This window comes from Cygnus olor, chromosome 4, assembly GCF_009769625.2.
Source record: "Cygnus olor isolate bCygOlo1 chromosome 4, bCygOlo1.pri.v2, whole genome shotgun sequence".
In the NCBI taxonomy this organism is placed as follows: domain Eukaryota; kingdom Metazoa; phylum Chordata; class Aves; order Anseriformes; family Anatidae; genus Cygnus; species Cygnus olor.
Genome location: NC_049172.1, coordinates 50722710 through 50731448, shown reverse-complemented (window position 1 = coordinate 50731448; position 8739 = coordinate 50722710). Strand labels below are relative to the sequence as shown.

Below are 8739 nucleotides of genomic sequence, written 5' to 3'. Positions count from 1 at the left end.
ATTTGACCTCATCTGTTTTTTCTCTATTTTTAATCTCGCATTTCCCTTCCTAGTAAATACAGACAGCTACAGTATCTTCATTTTACCCTTCTTTACAGCGATTAATTTAATTAGAAGGGCAGACACAAAAATAAACTCACGAAGCAAGAAAAGGGAGCGACTTAGATGTCGATACATGACAGCTGGGATGAAACCAACGCAGAAGAGGGATATCTGAAGCAAACGAAACCACAGCCAGGGCAATGCAGGGGCTGCCCACGCGAGCACACTCTGCCCTAAGCCCTGCACCAGAGCAGCCACCACACACCTCAAGCTTCTGCTGCCCGGCCCCAGCACGTCCTTCTGAGCAAACTCTGCAGCACAGACACATCCCGCTCAGAGCAGCTCTGAAGCCAGAACTACTGAGATGGCAAGTGCTCAGAGTTCAGTGCTTTAAAGGCACACTCACACATGGAAGCTTTTATGAACAAATTTTGGTGTCATCTGCATAGTAACATTTCTCTCTCTAGTAGTTACGGTCAGGACAAGTGTCTAATAAATCAGCTGCATGTCCCTTTGTGAGGCCAAAAAATATCATCTGCTACATCCACTCCCATTTGTTTTATCTTAATCAGCTTCACCAACCCATTCTCACAATTATCAGAGTACCACCATGGAGGAACATGATTAAGTAATTTCAGTGTTCATCTGAGTAGTAAAACCTACCCCTGCCAAAGAGGGGAACAGAGAGCATGCCTAAAACTTCCGTTTCAGCACATCAGCCGTTACTACCCAGGAAAAGTTTGCTGCTTTATGATACTAGGCAGAAAGAAACAAATTTTCAAGTTGTTTTGGATGTGTTTATTGTATGACTTGTTTTTTTACATTCAATGAACATACACAAGGGCCTTGTTACTCTTACAGGGAACAAACCTGTCCAAGGAGTTTCCAATCCAAAATATTGACAACTTGTAAGCACCTTAATTCAGCAAAAAGATGAATGCTTACTAGAATGCATTCAGAATCAGGAAAAACCCTTGGAAGTTTTGTTATTTTTTCATTTTACATGCAACTAAATATTCTGAATGCACAGTATGCTCATCATCGGACTTGTCTCTATAATTTCCCTTCAACATCAGGTCAGATTATATCATTTATTCTTATGTATATTTATCAATACACTTTTTTGGTAAATTGTTAACATTCAAAATACCTGAAATATTCAAAATATTTCCTGTATCCTGAATAACAGATGATTTCATCCATACCTTTTTCTTCAAAGTTGTCATGCTTGCAACATGTGGAGCTCGAACCAAAAACAAAAGGCAAAAAATGAACTGTAGAAATAATTTTTTTAAAAACAACAAATAGAAGCCAGTGATTTATTAAACCGCAGATTGCTTGAACCCCCACACTTTTTTTTTTTAATGCCAAGAAACAAATATCTGGTTCAGCAGGCAGACCAACAGAGTGCAAATGACTCAGATGGTTGGATAAGATATCCAGAACTATTTTGAATAACATTTCAAAAATAGGTATGCCTCACATATGTGAGGTTCAGGAGAGACACACATCTTTTAAGAAAGAGAATATGCTTGCACGCACACTCGCATGTATGAACGGAATGAATTTTAAGGAGTTGTATGCTTTATTATAATCAAGACGATCAATCAGAAGCAAGTCTTTTCCTTTCCAATATGTCACACAAACATTGCAAAATATTCAGAAAAGAACACGAAGAACTACTTGAAACATGCAACTCAAGTGCAGATCATTTTTAAAGCTCTGTAGAGAGATTTCTTCTCTTTGCCAGAGAGGCAGGGAGAAACTTTTACATTGTACTTGTTTTAAAGAAATATCTTACAGTAAATAGAAAAATGGGTTATATTCACGTAAGATAAAAGCTGTTTCCACAATGGCGTCATTCACGTTGACCTAAATATTCCAACTACAAAGGTATCTTTTTGTATTTTTGGACAATAGATCACATTTTACTTCACCTGAATAAAAACCTCCTTTCTTTTTCTTTCAGTGGCACGAGAATTACAGGCCTAAGCTGTCCCATAATAGCATCACCTCACTTGGTTAAAGAAACAACACTTACAACATGGAATTATCTCGCAGGTGTCAGTATTTTAGAAGAGAGTTAAAGCAACAATACAGAAAATAGTTTATTCCTTACACAAGGAAACAAGAGAATTCAGTAGACACACAACTGTGATTGCCTGCTGTAAATTCAGTTCTACAGCAATTTTAATTCTACAGCTTTACATACTAATAGCCTGACAGAATTAGTATACATTTTTAAAGTCAATAGAAAAAAAAAATCTATCAAGTAGCACCAATTCATGCTAAATATTGCCAATTTTTCTTCATGTCTCTTATCCTTCACCAACTTAGGTGAAAAATTCAAAAGAAACCGTTTCCCTCATTTTGTCAGTCTATGCAATCTGAAAGCTACTGTCTTTTGCAGCTTTTCTTTTTCTGCTGCTGAACCCTAATTACATTCAGATTTCAGCTCAGACTGGTACTGAGTCCTTTCACATGTGGGCCAAAACTAACTGAAAGAGCTTTCAAACAAACTGCAATCTTCTCTACTACTTTATACAAATGGTCCCACTGCTTTTGCAATGTTTTTAATAATTTAAAAGTGCTGTGGGGGGAACATATCCCACAAACAGAACTCCACAAGCTGCCAGCTTTGTACCTCATCTTTTGAAGGATCTTGTAAGCACTTTCCAGTTACCCAGGTTGCTCAAGTATCACCATAAGATTTCCAACAAAGATTTAAAAATTCCGTTTTCTCATTCTCCCCCTACACCTCAGATTTAACTTGCAGCCCCTCTGCTGAGATGATGTAGCTTCTCTTTTAACTTGAAGCCATGTAAACCTTGCAGTTCTATCAACCAATATCCTACAGCAAGGCATTCTAAACTGTCAGTAAGAAAATATTTAAATATTTTAAAAGTTAGCTAGATGGCTAGCCACCCAGATGGAAAACATAACTGTATTGTTACACTGTTCAACCACTTTACATTTTTGTACATCTATGCAAATATTCAAATGTGATATTTATCTGTACAAATATTCCAGTGACGCTCTATGTTTAATTTCAATTTGTTTTTCTGCTCTCAGCTACAGAAGCAGTGGTAAGAACATATCTCCATACCCTGAAAGTACTTCAAACGCATGTTCAGGATATGCATCTGTCCACTAAATTAAGTTTTCAATTGATTTGATTTTGAGGAGAACCAGGTATGGAAAAACAAACAAAGTCACTCAGTCTGCAAGGGGGCCCGATTTATTGTTTGTAATACAGTTGACTTGAAAGACCGTTCACATTTCCCTTCACTAAACAAAGTTTTGACATGAGGCCACAGAATACTCAAACAAGTGATCTGAAGTTCCCCATTCGTTGTTACCATTAAAACTGGCATGAAGCACAGAAATTGTGTGATAGAACAGAAGGTCTAGCTTAAGAACGCTGATTTTTAACAAAACACTGAATTGATTTTATGGGAAACAAATATTCAAGAAAGCATTTTATACTAAGCTATTTTTAATATTGTGAAATGGAGACATGGAAAAGTAACTCAATATATTAATAGAACAGATGTTAATGGATCTCAGACAAATTACATCAGCACTTCAGTGTAGACTAAGATTTACTATTTCATTACTTTCAGTGTCTGAATTCAGTTTTGTGCTGCAAATGTAATGACACAAAAGGTGACATTTCTTCCCTCCTCTGCACTTTTCTTGGCAAATAGTATACATACATAATCTACGCATATTAGGTTCTGTTACACACAGACTAACATTCTAGGAATAATAGCTACCTGACTGAGGTATATTAAATATTGAGTTGTTTCAGTCATTGTAGACCATGAGCCATGCAATCATCACAACAGCAACTCCGAACACTGGCAGCATAATGAGGTTTTTATATTTTTGCCATGATGACTGTTCAATTTCTATTTCATCCTTTCTCCGCTTATTCTTTCTTCGCCCTTTTAATCTGTTTTCAAAAGCTTCCAGTTCAGCCTAGATGAGAAAACCAAAAGTAGTTGGCATTGTGTCAGGATTAAAAACAAGGAAACGTGCAGATTTTAAGTAACATTCCCCAAATCCATTTATAAAAGTAACCAGCAGCCAATGAAGTTACACATCTCCTACAGATGAGATAGTAGCACCATATCCCATGGTAACAAAGCACTTTGCTTCCAAGTGTTACACCATTGTTTAGTTTCCTATAAAGTGTTGCAAAAATGCAACCAAATGAAGTTTCACATGAGATTTCTGTCTCAAGCTGAATATATTAAGCCAAGATGAGATTGCTATTTCCATAGCATTGGCTAAAAATACATTATTTTCCCATTACAGAAAAGCACTTGTAAGTATTTAAGCTATTAAAGTAACATATGTAAAAGCATAGGCCGAAATCTTAAAAGATCTTCCTCCTGTAATAAGGATGTACTCTGCTAAACCAAAGCATAAAAATATTATAATAGGCCTACAGCACCCTTCAAAATAAGACACATGCCATTATGCCCAGGAAAGAAGCAAAGCAACTGGAAAAAAGAACAATGCCAAGCTTCTACCCAAAACAGCAGTTCCAGGGTCATTCCTGGAAGGGACCCAGCAGGACCCTCTGGTCCTTCTTCCTCCCCTCTCCAAGCTCTAGGAACACACTTCCTCTTAAAAGGATATCAACTCAAGGCAAAACTTTTTCGAGTATGAAGTTGAAAAACTGGAATTATACAATGTGGAACACAGTTTAAGACTGGGACTGGACTCCAGCGAGGAGAAACAAGGACCACTGGAGCCATCTGATTGCTAGGAAGACCACAAAAGAGGCTCTTTGAGAGAGTTGAGACAGATTAGAAACAGAAAAGCTCTGACAATTATCCAGATTTTTAGTAGAGTTGAAGGAGACATGGAGCAGAGATGCTAGATGCACTGAAAGAGAGAAGAGACATCAGAGAAGCAGAATACTGCAAGCCAGGACTGGCTGGGCAAAAGGTGCAAAGTTTAAGCAGAGGAAATGTGGACAGCAAACAGGCAAAGTCTGTCTATGAAACGAAATAAATCTACATGATGGCTACAGCCATGCTGCCAGGAAGAATGGAACCTAGACAATAAGATAGGTGCATTAAAGAAACAAGAATAGGTCTGTTTTGGGAAATGGGCAGAGAAGTACTCGAGTAAATATAATTTCCCTTTGGAGCTCAAGATTGTCTGGTCTTCCTCTACTGACAGCAAATATTTGTCAGAGTTTCACAAAGTGCATCTTACTTCCTTTCTTGTGACAGATACCACTATTAGCAGGAGGAAGGGACCCATTTTAATGCCTATTACTTTGTACCTAATAAAGGCAGAAACTGGCATTTCTCTGATGAGATGGGAGAAAAGTTCAGACGAAGTTCCACAGCCTGTTATTTGAAACAAGATTACTTTCAAGTAGCTAATCCTCCTTCAGAGAAGTGAAGCATTTTAATGAAACAATTTTTCAAAATCCAAAATCTGGAGGCAAGTGCAGAGTTCTTAAGATTTATATATAATTTGGCAATATTTCATTTTGCACAGATGCTAAATAAAATTCTGGGCTTCTGCAGTTATTATGTATTTCTGATCATGAAGTGCTTCATGAATTGCAGTAATCTGAATTAAAATATAGGGCTTGAACAATTATATAACATGTATTGAATTGCTTTCCTAGTGATCTTTATAAAAACCCAGCTAAAAATAAATACACTATAAAAAACAAAACACAGAACGAACAAAGGTTCGTGGGTACAGAATGAGAAAGATGCAATCACTATCCTTGAAGCTACCTACAGATTTTATATAATTTTCATCGTTCCCAAAGTGTCACCTCAGTGATCTCTGAACAATAAAGCAATACTTGTGCCCAGCCTTCAGACTACCTTATTTTTTTCCAAACTGAACAAGCTCTAGCTTTTTATTTAGTGTGAACTTTTTTTGTGTACAAATGCATTAGAAGTAAAATGAAATGTATTTATTTGAGCTATATACTCAAACTAATTTGTTGACAGATACCATGCAGTTTAGTGTAGCTCAGGTACTGCATTTTGCTCCTTCATGCATTAACCTTTACATTCTCCCTGCACTGAAAGGAGCAGCAGCCCCATGGGAAAATGTAGCTAAATGAAATCAAACAACAGGGACTATTGAGACAAAAGGAATATATCCTGAAATTGCATTATTTTTAATTATTATTTTATATATGGGGGTGGGTGGGTGGGTTGGATGACTTTTGTAACTTTTAAGGAGACGTTAAAACATTTTTCTTTAAGAAAAGAGGAGAAAAACTCTGATACAATTCATTACATCATAATTCAGGTTTGAGACCCCAACTTTCAGAACTGAAATGCTTAACTATTACAAATTAGCTCAAGAATTTAACCAAATCTTTTACATTGGAGTGGGACAGAGAGCTTGGTTTGAGTAGCTAAATAATCAAAGCACTGAGCTTTTTTCTATCTCTAGCAACTGTGAAAACTGACTTCAAGCAGTGCTTCTGAATTGGAAGCAGAAGGAAAGTTTGGCTGCTAGGCCCATGATGAGAAGACTATCCAAGCCACCTCCCCTTCCAGTAAGAAACAAGTGATTCCATCTGTAAGTGATATAAGCAGAAACTGCCTCCAAATACAGCAAACACCAAAATGGAAGTTTGCAGACTTACCAGAGCACTAATGAGTTTGTAGTATTAATCAAAAGAGGTCTCAAGAAGCTGTGACTAACAGATGAACTGGCTGTACAAAAAGGTGCTAATGAGATCAGGAACATGATACAAGGTGCACACTTTTTTTCAGAAGGGAGTAAGAGCATTTATTCAGTATAATGTGACCCAGCATCCCATGACAGCGGTGTGCTCCAACATGCATCACCAGATGGTGGATTATGAGATCAAGTTGGAAAGGAATCAATGTTAGATAAAAGGCAGCAGTAGCTGGTATTACTTGTGTGCAGTTCTGAAGCCTATTTATTAGTTACTTTTGTCCTAGAATAATCTTTGCCATTGTGCTATACAACTGGACATTATTAATTAACCTGTTAATAGGCTTGATTACATATAGGTGAAGTCTTCTATCCCTGAAGTCACAGTCCATCACAAAACACGTATGCAGAAGTGTTTGTCATATATGGTACTGCTGGACTGTAACTATTCAGTGAACGTACAAGACGAAAACAAATGGGGAGTGACTGCAGGGAAACAATTCCTGCTCAACAATCAAGACAAAAATGATGTTGCACACACTGCTGGTGGAGTAAGTCTACTACACTAGAGGGACCATAAGTTAAGTGTTTTTGATGCAAAAATCATTAGTGAATGGAAAGATGACTTCTGGAATGCATGAAAATGCAATCAGGACAATACAAGAGCCAGCGACTTTGAATTTCTCGCCCAACAAATGTTCTCTGTAAAAGTCCATTTGTACATTTCAGTATTCAGCTTGCAGCTCTGTCATTTAAGGACTATCTCCGCCTAAACAAAATGCTTCAAACATTTTGTATGCATGCTATAGTTCCAGAACAAAGCTCAGCAAGTAACATTTCCAAACTCAACTTAGAGAACAAAAGAACTAGATGAACTGTCTATGAGTTGTATGAAGGAACATGTGATCAACATTGTAGACAGTTGAGGCATGAATGTAACAATAAACACTACAAGATGATCACAAAGCAATGCCTGGTCCCCTGGACACTAGGCACATAACTGCATGCTTTTCCAGCATGGGAGGCAGAGAAACTCCTGTAAGAAAAACAAAAGTAGGCCTTGCTAGAGCATTGGTTAAGAGCCATAACACTTCAGTAATTCCTCTGGGCAATTAATCAAAGTATGCATCACTGAAGTTGTGACCCACAGAGAACCTCTCTACCCAGGAATGTCCTAATGAGACTGGGAGAATGGTACAAAATGATCGCTCCTGTGAGTAAGTCTTCCACACCCTCTTCAAGCAGAGGATGAGCTGCTGCTCTGTGATAAGAACGGAATGTGAAATCCAGGTGAAAACACAAGTAACACATAAAACTGTTCTGATAAATGAGTAGAAGGAGAGTCAGACACCACACACTGCTCTTAGAACATGACTTTACGTCAAATGCTCTGGCACAGGCATATACGCCTGTTGGAAGGAGTGCATTAAGGCTGTAGCCTCTAGATGACAAACCTGACCTAACGGTCACCAGTAACTGAGTTGAGAGTTAATTTCAGAAATAAGATTAGTATTAGAGTCTCCAGGTAGCTGGCACAGAAGCTTCTTGGATTACAATGATGACAACATACACTGACCAGCAATAGCAGTTACAGTAAATACACCCTGCATCCTACCAGACCTTGAAGGACAAAGACCAGTTTAGGTTTCTTGATTCTCTCACAATGGGTACAGATGTACTAACAGTGCAAGGTTAGTAAAGGAGGAAGAAAAAAGGCTGATACCTGCTGTCTTCGTTTCTCTTCTTCAATAGCAGCTTTAGCTTCTGCCTCTTTTATCTGTTCAAACATACAAAGCGATAAGCAACTGTTATAAAAGCAGCTAAACCTATTTTCTCATAATTACACTTTATAGAACAGTTCTCAGCAAAAGGAAGCAAAACATCAATCAAGTGAGCTCTGAACTTATTCAGATTACAAAATATTCCAAGAAGCTATATCAACTTTTCAAACTGTGGTTTGAAAACCACAACACGCATAATGGATGCTAGAAGGCTATAAAGTGAACTTCTAACTAACTC

The 8739-nt window shown here is 37.6% G+C and overlaps 1 protein-coding gene across 1 annotated transcript in view; it reads right to left on the bottom strand.

Annotated features, from left to right (window-relative positions):
* Nucleotides 1–827: 827 nt before the first annotated feature.
* The window catches only part of NFXL1 (nuclear transcription factor, X-box binding like 1), a 43039-nt gene continuing 35127 nt past the window's right edge, over nucleotides 828–8739 (bottom strand). Inside the window, 2 exon segments of the mRNA XM_040555724.1 lie at nucleotides 828–4023; nucleotides 8444–8497. Of these exon segments, the coding sequence (XP_040411658.1) occupies nucleotides 3850–4023; nucleotides 8444–8497 (228 nt within the window). The 3' untranslated portion in view covers nucleotides 828–3849.